Raw genomic sequence first — 20,593 nt, 5'->3', positions numbered from 1 at the left:
AGCCCCCATTGCCAGCAGCTTGCATCAAGCACAGTCCCGTGTGGCTCCACCCATTAACGAGTCATAGCCTATCCTGGTGATAGGCTGTGATGACATCATCACAGGTCCTTGAAAAATCTTCCACTAGCTACGTGGGCTGGATAGAAGCAGTCAGGGGGCCGGATGTGACCTGCGGGCCGGACATTGCCCAGGTCTCATTTAGACTGATAGATGAGCCTGGTCGAAGGGGAAGAGCGATTAGTAAGGAGTTACAGGACTTTTTGAGATTTTCCCTTCTTGTTCCACATCCGATAACATCTCAAGTCCTAGTCAGTGGAGTAACACTTATATAAGTCCATGTATAGTGTCCCTGCCATGTATGTAGATCCATGTGATCCATGAGTCTCACTATAACCAGTTGACTGCCATAGATGAGGCATTATCGGGATATGTTGTCGTGTACATGGCCAACATGTGACCTGTCTAGATGATTCCTAGTGGTGACTGTACATGTAGGACTGCAGAATATTGGGGGGAACGGTGCGGTTTTGGTCTCACATTAACATCTCCTTCTTTTCTTTCTTGTAGGGAAATTTGCACCAAACCAGAAGAAACTCTCAGTACAGATTAAGACACAAGACAGATCAAGACCCCTCGACAATGGAGCATAAAAATCATCACAACCTGAAGCAAGGTGCAGTAGGGCACACTGTGAAACAGTCACACATGGAGTGCCATAAAGGGGATCATAAAGCCGAGCATGGTGCAGACCATAAGGCCGAACATGGGGTGCAGCTTGGAGTGCCACATGGAGTCCAACTTGGAGTGAAGCTTGGAGCAGAGCATGGAGTCCATCACAAAGAGGAACATAAATCCGAGCATGGAGTCCAACTTGGAGTGAATCTTGGAGTGGGGCATGGAATACAGCTTGGAGTGGGGCATGGAGTACAGCTCGGAGTGGGGCATGGAGTTCAGCACAGAGAGGAGCATAGAGCAGAGCATGGAGTACAGCTTGGAGTGGGGCATGGAGTGCATCACAAAGAGGAACATAAAGCAGAACATGGAGTGAAGTTTGGTGTGCATCATGGATTGCAACTTGGAGTAAAGCTTGGAGCGGAGCATAAAGTTGAGTCTCATCATCATTCATCCCATACTGTGAGCTGCCATGGGTCCAGGCATGGTGTTGAATTCAGTCAGCACCACACTCACCAAGCCCATGTTAATGGATCTCTGAGCCAGCATGAGGCTATACAGACAACTGAACCTACTGAAGTCCCCCACATTGAACCTATTAAAGCCTCTCCCAGTATTGGAGGATTTATAGTCCCTCAGACAAAGGATAAAGTGAGCGTCTACCAGGCTGTCGTGGCCAAGCTTGTGTCAGAGGAGGTGGCTGTGGCGCTGCTGGAAGCCCAGGCTGCCACTGGTGGCATCATCCATCTGCCAGACAACCAGAAGCTCACCATAGAGGCAGCTGTGCAACAAGGAGTTGTAGGACCAGAGTATCAGCAAAAACTGATGACCGCATACAGTGCAGCGCTGGGCTATAAAGACAAAGACGAGACTCTGTCTCTGTATCAAGCATTCAAGAAAGGTTTGGTAAAAAAAACCGATACGGTGCGTTTCCTGCAGGCCCAAATAGCCACGGGTGGGATCATCGACCATGTGAACGGCAATCGTGTATCTACAATTGAGGCTCTAAAGCTTAACTACATAGATGAATATCTGCTGAAACTCCTTAGTGAAAGTTCTCATTTGTCTAGGTGCTACCTTAACCCCAACACACAAGATTATTCCACATACCTGGAGCTCATTTCCAAGTCTGTCAATGATGCCGGGCTGCTGCTGCTTCCACTGCAAGAAACCCTGCAAGGCCTGAGGAGGCCTGTCACAGCCGAACAGCTATTCAAGGCCAATATCATCAACCAATTTCAGTATAACGAAGTCATTCAAGGCAAGCTGACCATCCAAAGCCTGGGAGGACTACCAGAGGTGCATCAGTACTTGCAAGGTCAGGCAAGCATTGGAGGCATCTACATTGAGCGCACCAAGGAAAAACTGAGCGTCTATCAAGCCATGAAGAAAAACTTCCTTCCTCTGGACACTGCAGTTGCTCTTTTGGAAGCTCAGGCTGCCTCGGGGTTCATTATAGATCCAGTCAAGAACAGGCGATTGACTGTCACAGAAGCCATTCAGGAGGAACTTGTAGGACTGGAGCTCAAAGAGAAGCTGCTGACCGCTGAACGAGCAGCGATTGGCTTCAAAGACCCTTATACCGGAAATCAGATTTCCCTATTCCAAGCCATAAAGAAAGAAATTATTGACAAAACGTTAGGACTTAAATTGCTGAACGTCCAAATTGCCACCGGAGGCGTCATTGACCCAGTTCACAGCTTCCATGTCCCATTGAATGTTGCCTATCAACGTGGCTTACTTGATAAAGAAATTTCCAATTTAATCTTTGCCCCAACCAATACCTTGTCTGGATTCCTGGATCCGAATACCGATGACTTCATCACTTACCAAGAATTACAGAAGCGATGTACAATTGACCCCGAATCAAATACTTTCATATTTCCCATAAAACTCGCTTTCAATGGCTTAAGAGGAAAAGTTACAAGTGACGAACTGCTGGACTCCCTCATCATCGATAAGGCCATGTATGAGGATCTGCAGCAGGGAAAGATCTCTGTTGAAGTGGTGGCTTCTCAGGACAATGTAAGACGTTACCTTCGTGGTACGGGGACTATAGCAGGAGTGGCCGTGGTATCTACTAATAAGAGGAAAAGCATTTACCAAGCAATGAAGGAACATCTGCTTATGCCGGGGACTGCCATAGCTCTGCTGGAAGCTCAGGCTGCCACCGGGTATCTGATCAACCCGGTAAAGAATCTGAAATTCTCAGTGGAAGATGCTGTGAAAAATGGACTGATCGGGGCAGAGCTTTATGAAAAACTGCTCTCTGCAGAAAAAGCAGCTGTGGGCTACAAGGACCCGACCTCTGGTGAAAAACTTTCCCTACTTCAAGCAATAAAAAGGGGATTTGTACCACGGAATCATGGCACCCATCTTCTGGAGGTCCAGCTTGCTACCGGTGGGATTATCGATCCTTCAAAGAAGCATCGTGTTCCAGAGGAAGTGGCCTACACACGTGGCGTCTTTGACAAGGAACTAAATACGACTCTCCTTAACCCCACAAATGACATTAAAGGATTCTTCGATCCTAATGCAAAACAAAACGTGACTTATGCCCAGTTACTGGAGAAGTCTGTGGTGGACTGCCATACAGGACTCTACCTGGTTCCAGTTTTTGACAATACCCACGATGCTCTGAAGACACCACATTCCTTTATCGATTACCATATCAAAACCACTTTAGATCAGATCAAACTCACCGTGACCTACGGAAAATTCAAAGGACAGGTGGTGACCTTATGGCGTCTTCTCTTCTCAGAATATTTCACCATTGAATTCCGAGAGTCTCTCTTTAAACAGTATAAAGCAGGGAGCCTCTCGGTAGAAGAGCTGTCGTGCAAAGTTAATGTCGCCCTTCAAGATCTCGCGTCTTCTAGAAAAGTAACATTTAAAGGCCTGAGAGAATCTGTGACTCCTGGGCAGCTGCTTGAGTCCGAAATTATCGACAAGGAATTGTTCAAAAAGTTGCAAGAAGGTGAAGCTTCTGCTAAGGATGTGGTGAATATTGACACAGTCAAGAAATACCTGCAAGGTACCGGAAGCATTGGCGGGCTTGTCTTAACTGATACTCAAGAAAAGATTAGTATCTACCAAGCAAAGAGAAAAGGCTTACTAAGACCTGGAACCTCGCTAATCCTTCTCGAAGCTCAAGCAGCAACAGGTTTCATTATTGACCCTGTTAAAAACAAAAAATACTCTGTCGCCGAGGCGCTGAAGGATAAAATAATCGGCCCAGAATTCTATGACAAACTTCTGTCAGCAGAAAAATCAGTCACTGGTTATAAGGATCCTTACACTGGAGAAGTCATTTCTTTGTTTCAAGCTATGAGCAAGGACTTAATTGTCAAGGATCACGGCATTCGACTTCTAGAAGCCCAAATTGCCACTGGAGGAATCATAGATCCCATCAATAGTCTTCGGATTCCAGTGAACGTCGCTTACAAACGAGGATATTTTGACAAGAAGATGAATGTAATCCTCTCAGATCCTGACGATGACACAAAAGGTTTCTTTGATCCCAACACCAATGAAAACCTCACTTACCTACAGCTGAAGGAAAAATGCATCATAGACCCTTCCACGAGCCTCTGTCTTCTTCCACTGTACACCAGAAGGAGTCGCCTCGATATTAACGATTACATCAAAGATTCCTTCAGAAATCTGGAGATTTATGTGAAATATGGAAGATTTAAGGGGCAAACCGTCTCGGCCTGGTTTCTCATAAACTCTGAATACTTCAGTGAATGGAGAAGAAAAGAAATTCTGGAGAAATTTATCCTGAAGAAGGTGACGTTTGACCAGGTCATCATATTGATTGAGGAAGAAATAAAGAAATGGACTGAGATTACTGTCCCTGCACTGAAAGGTCAGGTAAACATTTACGACTTGTGGGAGTACGAGATCATCGACAAAGATCTATTGGAACAAGTTTTAGAGGGTAAATTGACGGCAGATGATGTTGTCAAAATGGAGAGTGTCCAAAAGTATTTGCATGGCTCCGGTGTCCTTGGCGGAGTCGTCATCCAGCCTTCTAACCAAAAACTCAGTTTCTATGAGGCGGCAAAGAAGAATATCCTACAGCGCAGCACTGTATTACCACTTCTAGAAGCCCAAGCAGCTACTGGTAATATCATAGACCCAGTCAGCAACCAAAGACTGTCTGTCGATGAAGCCTTCAAAGCAGCAGTGATCGACCCACAAATTTACAACAGACTGGTTTCCGCAGAAGAAGCCGTAACTGGTTACAGGGATCCGTTTTCAGGAAAGAAAATCTCACTCTTCCAAGCCATGAAGAAAGGCCTTGTAGAAGAAAAGCATGCCAAACAGCTCTTGGAAGCACAACTAGCCACTGGCGGAGTCATTGACCCTGTACACAACTTCCATCTTCCAAGCTCGGTGGCCAAGAAGCTTGGTTTTATCAATGAAGAAGTTCATGAAAGCCTATCTCATCCTACCGATGACTCAAAGTTTTTCTATAATCCTATTACTAAAGAAAACGTCACTTACTCAGACCTCCTCAGTCAGTCACAAAAAGATGAGTCCACAGGCATCTATCTCCTGCCTTTGACCCAGGACTTTGCTGAAGTTACCAGTTATACCGACGAGGAGGTAGAACAGACTTTCAAGAACACCAGAATTGAAGAAAGACATTCAACAATTTGGGAACTGATTTACTCCGGATACTTCACAGAGGAGCAAAGGTACAAAATTCTGGCAAAATATAAGTCGAAGAAGATGTCTATAGAGGCACTGATCTCAGAAGTATTGCAAATAGTCAGGAACAATGAAATCCTTAAGACAACGCACATCAGTTTTCAAGGGCTGCGAGGAAAAGTGTCCGTGGTCTGGCTCCTGGATATGGGAATTATCTCAAAGAAAACATTCGATGAACTTGTTGAAGGTACCAAGTCCATTGAGGAAGTCTCAGAAATGGACGATGTTAAGAAATATCTGCAAGGCACGGGATGCATCTCAGGAGTTTATGTACCATCAACAAAGGAGAAGATGAGTATTTATCAAGCCATGAAAAAGAACCTCATCCTCCCTGCCCATGGTGTAATGCTTTTAGAAGCTCAGGCTGCAACGGGGGCCATCATTGACCCAATAAAGAATGAGCGGCATACAGTAGACAGTGCCGTGAAGTCAGGGGTAGTCGGGCCTGAACTTCACCAAAAACTTTCAGATGCAGAAAAAGCAGTGACTGGACACGTTGACCCGTATACAACAAGCAAGATATCACTGCATGAAGCTATAAACAAAAAACTTGTCCCAGAAAAAGAAGGCCTTCCACTTCTACAAGCCCAGTTAGCTTCTGGAGGAATTGTACATCCACTCTATGGTCATTATGTTCCATTGCATGTCGCTCACAAGAAGCTGTTTGTGGATGAAGAAATGTCCAGAAAAACAGATGCCCTGAAACTTTACTTTGATCCAAACACGAAAGAAAAACTAAGTTACCAGCAACTGAAAGAGCGATGTTACACCGACCCTGAAACCGGCTCTTTGCTTCTTTCTCTTTCGGAAAATGTGGCTTTATACGCTGAAGGGCATCACATTGATGTGCTAAAATCATTTACAGTCAATGTACCCGCTGGAAGATTCAAAGGCCAATCGGTGTCTTTGTGGGAACTTCTGAATTCAGAGTATGTGAGCTCCGAAAAACTGAGAGAACTGCTTCTTCTATACAAAAACAGCAGTTCTGAAGTTCTCCAGGAGATCATCAAAACAGTCACCACCACCATTGAGGAAACCGAGGAAAGGAGCACAAAAATCAAGTTTAAAGGCCTCCGAAAACAGGTCTCTGCAAGCGACCTCTTCCAGTCAAATGTCATAGACAAGAAAACTCTGGACGAGCTTAATCTAGGAAAGAAAACCATTGGTGAAGTGACACAAATGGACAACGTAAAGCGGTATTTAGAAGGAACAAACTGTATTGCAGGAGTTCTCCTCCAATCCACCAACACCAAGATGAGTATTTATGAAGCAATGCTGAAACGCATCCTGAGACCTGGAACGGCTCTGGTCCTCTTAGAAGCTCAGGCAGCCACCGGGTTCATTGTGGATCCAGTTAACAATAGGAAGCTATCGGTAGATGATGCTTTTGCTGAAGGGTTAATAGGAAAAGATGTACATGCTAAGCTACTCTCTGCTGAGCAAGCAGTAACCGGGTACAATGACCCACACACGGGAAACAAAATTTCCTTGTTTCAAGCCTTGCAGAAAAACTTAATAGTTGATTGTCATGCAATCCGTCTTCTGGAAGCTCAGATTGCCACAGGAGGTCTCATCGATCCGGTGCATAGTCACAGAGTTCCTGTACAGGTTGCCTATCAGCGGGGTTACTTCAATGAGGAGATGAACAAAATCCTGTCAGATCCCAGTGATGACACTAAATGTTTCTTTGACCCAAACACCCATGAGAACCTGACTTACCTACAGCTCCTAGAGCGATGCATCAAGGACCCTGAAACTGGATTGTATCTCCTACAAGTAGTAAAGAATAGAGAAAACTACTTCTATATCACCAACCAAATCATATCAGACCTGAAATCAAGACACATCAGACTGCAGGTCGGAAAATTTGCCAATCAAACAGTAACCGTGTGGCAAGTTCTCTCCTCTCATTACTTTACCGAACTGAAAAGAAGAGAGTTGGTCAAACTGTACGTAGAAGGTGTGCTTCACATAGAGCAACTCATCTCCACCCTCACCACTGCCATCGAAGAGTATGAAGCCAAAAGCGGCACCTTGAAATTCCAAGGAATCAGGGGTGAAGTGAGCGCTATCGAGTTGTACAACTCAGACATCATTGACGAAAAGACCCTGAATGACCTGGAGGCAGGAAGACTGACTATAGAAGCTGTTTCTCAACTGGAAAATGTTAAGAAGTATCTGAGAGGAACTGGTAGTATTGCCGGTGTGCTAACGTTACCCAACAATGAGACCATCAGCATTTTTGAGGCTATAAAGAGAGGTATTTTATCCAGAGACATCGGCTTGACCCTTCTGGAGGCCCAACTCTCAGCAGGATCTCTAGTAGATCCCTTAAAGAATGAAGCCCTGTCTATTTCTGAGGCCTTGTCTGCGGGTCTGATTAGTGAGGAGGATCGCCAACAACTTGAAATTGCTGAAAAGGCATTTAGTGGATTTACTGATCCAGAATCTGGTAAAAAAATCTCCCTCTTCCAAGCAATCAAGAAGAAAATCCTACCCAAAGAGCAAGGAATCCCTCTTTTGGAATCCCAGCTGGCTACTGGGGGTATTGTTGACCCCATTCACTATCATAGACTTCCTTTACATGTGGCCTATAGAAAGGGTTATTTGGATGAGGACTTTTATATTCTAATAGCCAACGGAAGGAAAAGATTTGTGGACCCCAACACCCACGAAAGGATTACATACAAAGATTTTCTGGAGCGATGTGTGAAAGATCCAAAAACTGGAATATACTTAGTACAAGTGGCTGAGAAACACGATGACTACTTTTACATCGATGACCCAACTAAAAATATTTTGAGATCAACAGTTGTGAAGATGGACAAAGGCAGGTTCAAGGGTCAGGATATTTCATTGTGGGATCTTCTATTCTCAACCTACATTTCTGAAAATGATCGAAAAGACCTAATAAAGAAATATCAGTTGAAGACCTCAACGACAGTCAAAGAGATAACAAATGCAGTTTTCTCCATTATCGAAGAAAAGGAAAAAGGCCAAAACGATATCTGGTTCCAAGGTTTGAGAAAACAGGTCACCGCCACAGAGCTGTTTGATGCGGGAATAATCAGTAAAGAGACTCTGGACGGATTACAGCAGGAACCAAAAACAGTGGATGATGTCGCAAAATCAGACTCCATTAGAAGATATCTCGAGGGGTCCAGTTGCATTGCGGGTGTTCTCGTCCCATCTAAACAAGATCCTACCAAAAAAGAAAAGCTAAACATCTACGATGCCTTATTGAGACGCTTACTGAGACCTGGAACAGCTCTGATCTTGCTGGAAGCGCAGGCAGCTACTGGCTTTATCATTGACAGCGTACATAACAAAAAACTTTCAGTAGATGAGGCTTTATCTGCTGGACTCATTGGCCACGAGATCTACAAAAAACTTTTAACTGCAGAAAAAGGAGTGACGGGCTACACAGATCCCCACACCGGTGGCAAAATCTCCTTGTTTCAAGCCATGCAGAAGGATCTAATTGTTAAGGAGCACGGCATTCGCTTACTCGAAGCCCAGATTGCTACTGGTGGCATCATTGATCCAGTGCAGAGTCATCACGTCCCCGTGGAGGTGGCCTACAAACGAGGTTACTTTGATGAAGAATTGAACCACATCCTTTCTAACCCTACCGATGACACAAAAGGATTCTTCGATCCGAACACTCACGAGAACCTCACGTACCTGCAGCTCCTCCAGAGATGCACACAAGACCCAGAGACTGGACTATATATGCTGGAATTAAAACCCAGTGGGTTTTCCCAAATCCAAGCTACTTTAAAAACCAAAACAATTCAAGTCACTACTGGGGAATTCCAAGGAAAGAGTGTTTCCATCTGGGAGTTCCTTAATTCCAAAGACATCTCACAGGAGAAAAGAGAGGAGCTTCTGAAGAAGTATGAGTCTGGAATATTGACTATTGAAGACATTATAACTAAAGTTATTAAAATCGCTACCGAAGTGAAGGTCAATGTTCCTCTCGATACAACAGACTCATCTCGTCAACCTGTCTCATCCATTCAATCCTCTACACAACCCCAGGAGATCCTCCAGACAAAAGTAGTGGATGTACCAGTGGGTGACTTCAAAGGACAGAGCATATCGCTATGGGTGCTTCTAAATTCCCGTTATTTCTCAGAAGATAAGAGGTTAGATATCCTTCAGAGGCTGGAAAAAGGGACAATAACCATTGATGAAATTATTACTTACGTCCTTAACATCATCTCTGAGGCTGAATCGGTCAAGACGGTAGAAGAACCGGTGGAAGCAGAATTATCTGTACATGAAGAGGAAATTCAGAGAGCCCTACAAAGCATAAACCTACATATCGAGAAAGGAGAGTACGCAGGACAAGAAGTTTCTGTGTGGGATCTTCTTCACTCCAGATTTATCCCACACGAAACACAACATGAGTTACTAGGAGATTACAAGTCTGCTGTCCAAAGCATCATGGAAATGGTGATGGAGTCTATAAAAGAGGCCGATCAAGATCTAAGGCGCAAGTACAATCTAAAAGAAGAAATTTACAACACCTTGCAGACCATCAAGATCGAAGTCAAGGAGGGCCAGTTTAAGGGTCAGATACATATACTGTGGGATCTACTAAGCAGCAAGTACTTCTCAGAGGAGAAGAAGCGGGAGCTTCTCAATCAGTTTAATTCTGGAGCGATAAACGTAGAAGAGCTGATTAAAGTAATCCACACAATTATATCTGAGACGGAGGAGCGTAGCAGAAAGCTGAAATTTAAGGGTCTTAGAAGACAAATTACAGCAACTGAACTTCTTTCATCCAAAATCATTGACCAGAACACCTTGACAGAGCTGACTCAAGGATCAAAGACCGTGGAAGAAGTGACTCAAATAGACAGTGTGAAGAGGTACCTAGAAGGAACCAGCTGTATTGCGGGAGTGCTGGTACCATCTCTGAAAGATCCTTCAAAGAAAGAGAAAATGAGCATCTACAATGCCATGATAAGGAACATCCTCAGACCAGGGACAGCACTTGTCCTTCTAGAAGCTCAGGCGGCCACTGGGTTTATCATTGACCCCGTCAATAATAAGAAGCTCTCCGTGGATGAAGCTGCTGCTGCTGATTTAATTGGGGGAGAACTTCATAGAAAGCTTCTGTCTGCCGAAAAAGCTGTCACTGGTTATATTGATCCATACACTGGAGACAAAATCTCCCTCTTCCAAGCCATGCAGAAAGAACTAATTGTGAAAGACCATGGCATCCGCCTCCTGGAGGCCCAGATAGCGACAGGAGGTATCATTGATCCATTGCACAGTCATCGTGTTCCGGTGGAGGTCGCCTATAGTCGCGGTTACTTTGATGAAGAGATGAATCAGATCCTTTCAGATCCCACAGATGACACTAAGGGATTCTTTGATCCAAATACACATGAGAACCTCACCTACCTGCAGCTACTTGGAAGATGCATTAAAGATCCAGATACTGGACTCTACATGCTGGAAATGAAAGACAAAAAAGCTCTGCCAACAGACCAGGCCTGGGAAGCCCCCTTGAGATCTGGCACTATCCCAGTTAAAACCGGAAAGTTTAAAGACCAGACATTGTCCATCTGGGTTCTGCTCCACTCTGAATATTTTACAGAAGAAAAGAGACAACTGCTCCTGAAACAGTACAGATCAGGAACCTTAAAAATTGAGGAACTTATCGCAACCATTATAAAGACCATGGAGGAATGGGAACAGAAGGCAGTTGTTCAGGTCGTGAATGAATCCATCACAACAACCACAACACAACCAGAGCAAGAAGTCGTCCAGGAATCTGAAGTCCAGTCAGAGATAGTTGAGGTCACCAAAGTCGAGGTCCAGGAACAGAAGATCTCAAAGACTGAAGAGACAACAGTTACTTCTGTGGAGACTGATGGCGTCTTGGCTCTTCCAGAGAAAGCAGTAACGACTTTTACCGATGAAGACATCCATAAAACATTAAATATCTTTACTGTTCCAGTGAAAAAGACCGTGTTCCAAAGCAAGAAGGTGTCTCTTTGGGATATGCTGCACTCCAAATACATCTCAGAAGAACAGAGATGTACTCAGTTGAGCAAATACCATATTTCTTTAGAAAAAGTGAAACAAACCATTCTAAAATTAATTGAAAGTTCAGAAATAAAAGCAATAGAAAGAGATATACAGCATGAATTGGAACATAAGCTTACTGTAATCAACGTCGGAGAATTCAAAGGACAAAACCTCTCATTATGGTTCCTTCTTCATTCTAAATATTTCTCTGAGGAGAAGAGAAAAGAACTGCTCGAGAAGTACAGGTCTGGGTCAATAACCATAGAGGAACTTCTGAAAATCATCATAACAATCGTTGAAGAGACGGAAAGTCTCAATCTGAAATTTAAGGGTTTCAGGAGACAGGTGAGCGCCACCGAGCTGCTGCAGTCAGAAATCATCGACCAGAATACTCTCACGGAGTTGACCCATGGCAGTAAGACGGTGGAGGAGGTCACTCAGATGGACAGTGTTAGGAGATACCTTGAAGGAACTAGCTGTATCGCTGGTGTGTTTGTGACATCGAAGAAAGATCCTTCACAAAGAGAAAAATTGACCATTTATGATGCCATTATAAAGGGAATACTAAGACCCGGAACAGCCTTGGTTCTTCTCGAAGCTCAAGCAGCCACTGGATATGTGATCGATCCTATTAACAACAAGAAGCTTTCTGTAGATGAAGCTTTAGCTGCAAATCTGATCGGCTATGACATTTACGATAAACTGTTGTCAGCAGAAAGAGGAGTTACTGGCTACAAAGATCCCTACACCGGAGAACAAATCTCATTATTCCAAGCCATGAAAAAAGACCTTATCGTAAAAGATCATGGAATCCGCCTTCTGGAAGCCCAGATAGCGACAGGTGGCATCATCGACCCAGTGCACAGTCACAGAGTCCCTGTGGAGGTAGCGTACAAGCGTGGATACTTTGATGAGGAACTGAACCAGATCCTTTCTGACCCAAGTGACGATACCAAGGGATTCTTTGACCCAAATACTCATGAGAACCTCACCTATCTGCAGCTCCTCCAGAGGTGTGTGAAGGACCCAGACACTGGCCTGAACATGTTGGAAGTCAATGTGAACAAGGTTTCTTCTTCCCAAATAGGCATAGAGACCATATTAAGGACAAAGACTATTACAATCACACAAGGTCGATTTAAAGGGAAGGCTATGGCCATCTGGGAAATTCTGAATTCTGAATACATTTCAGCTGAACAAAGGGAAGACCTAATAAATAAGTACAAAGCTGGGACTTTATCCATTGATGAACTTATCACTACACTAGAAAAGATCATTCACACAACTGAGGAAACCATCACAACCGTGCAGGTACCATCCACTGAAGTGCCTGTGGGGGACCCTGTCAATAAAACAGAGGATCTGACTACACTGACTCTTCATCAAGATGTCCCAACAGAGAGGCCTACTAGGTCTTATCCCTCCATTCAGGAGGATGGGATACAGAAGGCCCTACAGAGCATCCACATCGATGTCACAAAAGGACAGTATGCCGGACAACAGGTGTCCGTGTGGGACCTTGTTCACTCCAGATACATACCAGAGCCCAAAAGGCAAGAACTTTTAGGCAACTATAAGTTCACTGTAGAAGACATAATACATATTGTCGTACAGTCTATTGAAGAGAGTGAGCAGAAAATCAGTAAGTCCACACTTAAATCAGAATTTATTCTGAAGGCGGAAATACTTAGTAGTCTACAGACTGCACAGACTGAAGTCGCTGTCGGGGAGCTAAAAGGCAAGAAGCATTCAGTGTGGGATCTTCTGAACACCAAGTACTTTTCAGAAGCAAAGAAATTGGAGCTTCTTCAAAAAGTGGATTCTGGAGCGATAAGTATTGCAGAACTTATTAAGATTATCACCACCCATATAGAGGAGACGGAGGAGCGTAGCAAGAATCTAAAATTCAAGGGCTTCAGAAGACAAATTACAGCAACTGAACTTCTCGCCTCAGACATCATTGACCACGACACATTAACAGAGCTGGCTGAAGGACGAAAGACTGTGGAAGAGGTGACCCAAACAGACAGTGTGAAGAGGTATCTAGAAGGAACAAGCTGTATTGCGGGAGTGCTAGTACCATCTCGGACAGATCCTTCAAAGAAAGACAAGATGACTATCTACAATGCCATGATAAGGAGCATCCTCAGACCGGGGACAGCACTTGTCCTTCTAGAAGCTCAGGCGGCCACTGGGTTTATCATTGACCCAGTCAATAATAAGAAGCTCTCCGTGGATGAAGCTGCTGCTGCTGGTATAATTGGGGGAGAACTTCAAAGAAAGCTTCTTTCTGCAGAAAAAGCTGTCACTGGTTATATTGATCCATACACTGGAGACAAAATCTCCCTCTTCCAAGCCATGCAGAAAGAACTAATTGTGAAAGATCATGGCATCCGCCTCCTGGAGGCCCAGATAGCAACAGGAGGTGTCATTGACCCAGTACACAGCCATCGTGTTCCTGTGGAAGTCGCCTATAAACGCGGTTACTTTGATGAAGAGATGAATCAGATCCTTTCAGATCCCACAGATGACACTAAGGGATTTTTTGATCCAAATACTCATGAGAACCTCACCTACCTGCAGCTGGTTAGACGATGCATTCAAGATCCAGATACCGGACTCTACATGCTGGATATGAAAGACAAAAAATCCCTGCCAACAGACCAGGCCTGGGAAGCCACACTGATATCTCGCACTGTTCCAGTGAATAGTGGTTGGTACGCCGGCCAGACTATATCCATATGGGTTCTCCTCCATTCTGAATATTTTACAGAAGAAAAAAGACAACTGTTCCTGAAACAGTACAGATCAGGAGCCATAACAATAGAGGAACTCTCCGCAATGATCACAAAGACCATTGAGGAATGGGAAAAAGATCAGAAAGATCAACTTAAGTCTGTGTTCGTGGAGGTTGGCAAAGGAAAGTTCCAGGGACAGAAAGTCTCGGTGTGGGAAATTCTGCACTCTGACTACATCCCAGAAAGTAAAAAAGAAGAGATCTTGCAGAAATATTCTTCTGGGCTCTGGACTTTTGAAGAGATAGTCAGAATTATCACAGAGACTGTGACGACAGAAACTGATGAAAGTATCGCTGATCTCCGGGTGGATGAGACTATAGCAAGCGCTAATGGTGAACTCGACAAAGCTCTGAATGCCATCGCTGTCAATATCACAACTGGCGAATTCCAAAAAGAAAAACCATCTCTTTGGAAAGTTCTCCACTCCAAGTATGTCTCAGAAGACAAGCGGAAGGAACAGCTGAACAAACACCAGGTTACGGTGGAGAAAGTCAAGCAAACTATCTTACAATTTATAGAGAACTCTGAACCAAAAAGTGAGCAAGACACACAAAAGGAATTGGAAACTAAATTGACTGAAGTAAATCGCGGAGAATTCAAGGGTCAAAATGTCTCTGTATGGTTCCTTCTCCATTCTAAGTATATCACAGAAGAAAAGAGGCAAGAACTCCTTGAAAAGTACAGGTCTGGGTCAATAACCATAGAAGAACTTCTGAAAATCATCATAACAATCATTGAAGAGACGGAAAGTCGCAATCTGAAGTTTAAGGGCTTCAGAAGACAAGTGACTGCCACCGAGCTGCTGCAGTCAGAAATCATCGACCAGAATACTCTCACGGAGTTGACCCATGGCAGTAAGACGGTGGAGGAGGTCACTCAGATGGACAATGTTAGGAGATACCTTGAAGGAACTAGCTGTATCGCTGGTGTGTTTGTGACATCGAAGAAAGATCCTTCACAAAGGGAAAAATTGACCATTTATGATGCCATTATAAAGGGAATACTAAGACCCGGAACAGCCTTGGTTCTTCTCGAAGCTCAAGCAGCTACTGGATATGTGATCGATCCTATTAACAACAAGAAGCTTTCTGTAGATGAAGCTTTAGCTGCAAATCTGATCGGCTATGACATTTACGATAAACTGTTGTCAGCAGAAAGAGGAGTTACTGGCTACAAAGATCCCTACACCGGGGAGCAAATCTCATTATTCCAAGCCATGAAAAAAGACCTTATTGTAAAAGATCATGGAATCCGCCTTCTGGAAGCCCAGATAGCGACAGGTGGCATCATCGACCCGGTACACAGTCACAGAGTCCCTGTGGAGGTAGCGTACAAGCGTGGATACTTTGATGAGGAACTGAACCAGATCCTTTCTGACCCTAGTGACGATACCAAGGGATTCTTTGACCCAAATACTCATGAGAACCTCACCTATCTGCAGCTCCTCCAGAGGTGTGTGAAGGACCCAGACACTGGATTATACATGTTAGATGTGAAGGACAGCAAACTTGCAATCCCTGCAGAACAAAATGCAAAATCTGTTCTTCAGTCTAGAACTGTACAGATCGATGTTGGTGCTTTTAAGGGAAAAGACACTTCGGTGTGGGATCTTCTATATTCTCAGTACATCTCAAAGGAAAAACAAGAAGAACTACTGAAGAGTTATCATACTGGCATGCTGACCATAGAAGAACTGATAACCATCCTTATTACCATCATCACTGAAACATTGTCCTCTGTTCTACGATCTAGAACCGTACAGATTGATGTTGGTGCTTTTAAGGGAAAAGACACATCGGTGTGGGATCTGCTACATTCCCAGTATGTCTCAAAGGAAAAACAAGAAGAACTACTGAAACAGTATCATGCCGGCACACTGACCATAGAAGAGCTGATAACCATCCTTATTACCATCATCACTGAATCAGTCTCCTCTGTTCTCCGATCTAGAACCGTACAGATTGATGTTGGTGCATTTAAGGGAAAAGACACATCGGTGTGGGATCTTCTACATTCCCAGTATGTCTCAAAGGAAAAACAAGAAGAACTACTGAAACAGTATCATACCGGCACACTGACCATAGAAGAACTGATAACCATCCTTATTACCATCATCACTGAGACCGTGTCCACCAGTGAAAATAAATCCATTAAGAAGTCTTTTCAATCTGTTACAATAGAAATATTTAAAGGAAGTCACCAAGAAGAAACCATGTCTCTCTGGGACCTTCTACATTCTAAGTATATCCCAGAGGACAAGAGAGAAGAGTTGCTTGAGAAGTACAAATCAGGAACATTGAAAATTGAAGAAATCGTCAACATAGTCTTATCTATGATCCACAAAACTCAGCATACGTCCTCAAAGACTGAAGTCACTATAACAAAGGAGGTCAAAGTAACCTCAGCTTCCATCAATATGGACCATTGGCCATCAGAGCAACAACTCCAAAATGCTCTTCTAGTAATTCCAAGTGACCTGTCAGGAACACCGTCGCAACAAAAGAGTGTTTCGGCCTGGGAACTTCTAAACAGTGAGAATGTGCCCAAGGATAAGAAGACTGAGCTCCTACAGACAGTGAAGGGTTCCGTCAGAGAAATTTTGAGCACCTGTAGCAGCCTCCTTAAAGAAGGATCTAAAGAAGCTTCTCAAGAAATTCATCTAAAGGAGGAACAGAAGAAAACATTAGAGTCCGCCCTGACCCAGATCTCAGTAGGCAGCCATGTAAGCGAATCTGAGCCTGCCAACAAGAGGGTTCAGACTCAGAACTTTCTCCAGTCTGTGGACGTCGATTTGACCATAGGTCAACTTAAAGGTCGCAAAAGTTCCTTATGGGAATTATTGAATTCTCCACATATTACATCTGAGAAGAAGGATGAACTCCTTGTAGGGTATGAAAGTGGAAGCCTTTCTATGAATGATCTTCTAAAATGTATCATGGAAATCTTTACAAAACAAGAGAAAGCCAGCTGTCAAGTGTCAATCCGTCATACAGTCTCAACATCATCGGAGACTATCCAGTATCCAGAGACCATTCAGAAGTCACTGCAAGCTTTCTCTCTTGACAATTTTAATGCTGAATTTTCTGCACAACATACTTCATTGTGGGATATATTACACTCTAAATCCATTACCCAAAGCACGCGCTCTGAGCTACTCAGAAAATACTATTCCACGATCAAAACCGTGGTGACCCTACTAACTAATGTGGTGCATAAGAAGGTCCTCTCAGACAAACCCGACACTGCTTCATTTCTCAAATCGGTGAAAGTGCAGGTTAGCATTGGCGAATTCAAGCTGGAAGGCACAACTCATTCTCTGTGGGAACTTCTTCACTCCAAATATGTGACGGAAGACAAAAGGAAGGAGCTTCTCGAGAAATACGAATCCAAATCTATAACCTGGGAAGAAATGTTCAAAGTTATTACTGCACTCATCCAAGAAACTGAGGAGAAGAGCAGAAACATCAAGTTTCATGGTCTGCGGAAACAAGTGTCAGCCTCCGAACTGCTGAAATCTGAAATTATCGACCAAGACACTCTTCTCGAATTAGCGCACGGCACCAAAACCTTGCAAGAAGTGACTCAGATAAACAGTGTCAAGAAATATCTGGAGGGAACCAACTCCATTGCTGGTATTCTTGTTCCATCTAAAACTGACCCAACCAAGAAGGAGAAAATGAGCATCTATGATGCAATGTTGAAGGGTATTTTAAGACAAGGGACCGCACTGGTTTTACTTGAGGCTCAGGCAGCCACTGGTTACATCATTGACCCAATAAAAAATGCAAAACTCACCGTTGATGAAGCCGTAGCAGCTCGCGTGTTTGGGCAAGAGCTTCACGCAAAACTGCAGTCTGCGGAGAAGGCTGTGACTGGCTACATCGATCCCACAACAAGCCAGAAAATCTCCTTGTTCCAGGCAATGCAAAAAGACCTCATTGTCAAGGATCACGGTATTCGTCTGCTTGAAGCTCAGATTGCCACCGGTGGTATTATCGATCCAGTCTACAGTCACCGCGTTCCAGTAGAAGTGGCCTACAAGCGAGGTTACTTTGATGAGGAGATGAACAAGATTCTTTCTGATCCCTCTGATGACACCAAAGGCTTCTTCGACCCAAACACTCATGAGAACCTCACCTACCTGCAGCTGCTCCAGAGAGCCGTCTTAGACCCTGATACGGGGCTGCTCTTGTTGGAGGTGACCACAAAGTAATCTGACCAGAACAAGTTTTCCTTGTATTACCTTTCCAGCCATAACATTTGTTGTGTCCGTAAGAATTGGGGTTTTACTAACCAGAGAAATCTGTTCTACTTACCTTGTGTGGCATCTAGAACTTTCTTTGAGGGAAATATTGGTTTTCGGGCTTTTTTGGCTCTTTGGTTTATGGCTATGTCTCTGTATGAACTGACTTGTGCTTTCTGCCATTACCTTTAATACCTCAATTCTTCCTGAGATAATCCTTTTTCTCATGAATGTCCCCGATTAATTGTTCCACCATGTGTCTCACGTCTGACGCTTGGCTGTATAGTCCGGGTTGGCCAGGCCATGATTTATCATGAAAACCTTACATTCGAGCTGCTGGTCTGTCTCGCTACATGGCTGACTACACAGATACTTATGGTGGACATTCTTCCAGATGAGTCCCAGATTTCTCAATAGTAAAACGATTGTTCGATTTGGTTTCTACTCCTGTAATGTTCTCAAATTGAATGGGAAACTTCACAAATGTGAATGTCCTCCATGCTTTACACTGCTTGTACCTGAAACTTTATCTACTTGAAATATGAATAAACTCATTGCTTCTTATTCTCCGGTGATGTCTCATTCTTGCTCTGAAGCCCGTTCTGCTTTTTCTTGAGGTCTCTCAATTCTAAACACCAAAGACATTACACAAGTATCTAACTTGGTATAAATAATGGGGGGTCCTGCTGTTTGTTCTTGTGATGTCCCACATACAGTGCCTTGTGAAAGTATTCGGCCCCTTGAACCTTTCAACTTTTTGCCACAATTCAGGCTTCAAACAAAAAGATATAACATTTTAATGTTTTGGGGAAGAAACAACAACAAGTGGGAGACAATTGTGAGGTGGAAGGAAATTTATTGGATATTTTAAACTTTTTTAACAAATAAAAAACTGAAAAGTGGGGGTGTAATATTATTCGTCCCCTTTACTTTCACTCAGTTCTGGTCAGTTCCGATCTCTGAATGATTCAATGTCGTCCTAAATGACTGATGATGATGATAAATAGAATCCCCCGGTGTAACAAGTCTCCGTATAATGCACCTGCTCTGTGTTAGGCTCAGGGTCTGTATAAAGCGCAGAGAGCATCATGAAGACCAAGGAACACACCAGGCAGGTCCCAGATACTGTTGTGGAGAAGGTTAAAGCCGGCTTTGGATACAAAAAGATTTCCCGAGCTTTAACCATCCCAAGGAGCCTGTGCAAGCAATCCTATTGTAATGGAAGGAGGATCAGACCACTGAAAGTCTACCAAGACCCGGCTGTCCCTCTAAACAAGGAGAAGAAAAGTGGGGCATGCAAAATTATTTGTCCCCATTGTGTTAATACTTTGTAGCGCCCCCTTGTGTTAATACTTTGTAGTGCTCCCTGTTGCTGCGGTTACAAGACACTCGGGCTTTGTCTCTATCAGTTGCCCATTCTTGCACAACAGCTGGAGCTCTGTGAGGTTGGATGGAGACATTTGTGAGCAGCGGCGTCAGCTGTTTGCACAGATTTTGCTTTATGTTTTGGATCATTGTCTTGTTGGAAGATAAATCTGCGTCCCAGTCTCAGGTCTTTTGCAGACTCCAGTCTCAGGTTTTCTTCCAGAGTGCTCCTATATTTGGCTCCATCTTCCCATCAATTTTAACCATCTTCCCTGTCCCTGCTGAAGAAAAGCCCAAACCCTGATTCCGCCCCCACCACATGTGACAGAGGGGATCAGGGGCATGAGCTGCTTTTACACCAAACATATAATTTTACATTGTGGCCATACAGTTGTATTTTGGTTCCTCTGAGCAGAGCCCCTTCTCCCACATGTTTGGGGTCTCCCCGGGGGTTTGTGACAAACTTTACACCAGACTTTTTATGGATATCTGTGAGAAATGACTTTCTTCTTGCCACTCTTCCATAAAGGGCAGATTTGTGCAGTGTACAGGGACTGATTGTTGTCCTATGGACAGACTCTCCCTGCACCTCAGCTGTAGATCTCTGCAGGTCCTCCAGAGTGATCCTGGGCCTCTTGGCTCCATCTCTGATCAGTCTTCTCCTTGTTTAGAGGGATGGCCGGGTCTTGGTAGATTTGCAGTGGTCTGATCCGCCTTCCATTACAATAGGATTGCTTGCACAGGCTCCTTGGGA

At 44.0% G+C, this 20,593-nt stretch overlaps 2 protein-coding genes across 2 annotated transcripts in view; both read left to right on the top strand.

Annotated features, from left to right (window-relative positions):
• Positions 1 to 1,213, top strand: part of LOC142201105 (uncharacterized) — a 30,776-nt gene extending 29,563 nt beyond the window's left edge. Inside the window, exons 3-4 of the mRNA XM_075271933.1 lie at positions 568 to 1,054; positions 1,140 to 1,213. Of these exons, the coding sequence (XP_075128034.1) occupies positions 568 to 1,054; positions 1,140 to 1,213 (561 nt within the window). The remainder of the gene's footprint in view (positions 1 to 567; positions 1,055 to 1,139) is intronic.
• A 148-nt stretch (positions 1,214 to 1,361) lies between these two features.
• Positions 1,362 to 19,003, top strand: EPPK1 (epiplakin 1). The gene has a single exon (XM_075269957.1). It carries the CDS (start codon positions 1,498 to 1,500, stop codon positions 18,442 to 18,444), a length of 16,947 nt encoding a protein of 5,648 aa, XP_075126058.1. The 5' UTR covers positions 1,362 to 1,497; the 3' UTR covers positions 18,445 to 19,003.
• Positions 19,004 to 20,593: the final 1,590 nt, after the last annotated feature.

Source organism: Leptodactylus fuscus, chromosome 4, assembly GCF_031893055.1.
Source record: "Leptodactylus fuscus isolate aLepFus1 chromosome 4, aLepFus1.hap2, whole genome shotgun sequence".
Classification (NCBI taxonomy): Eukaryota; Metazoa; Chordata; class Amphibia; order Anura; family Leptodactylidae; genus Leptodactylus; species Leptodactylus fuscus.
This window is presented reverse-complemented; position numbering and strand designations above follow the sequence as displayed.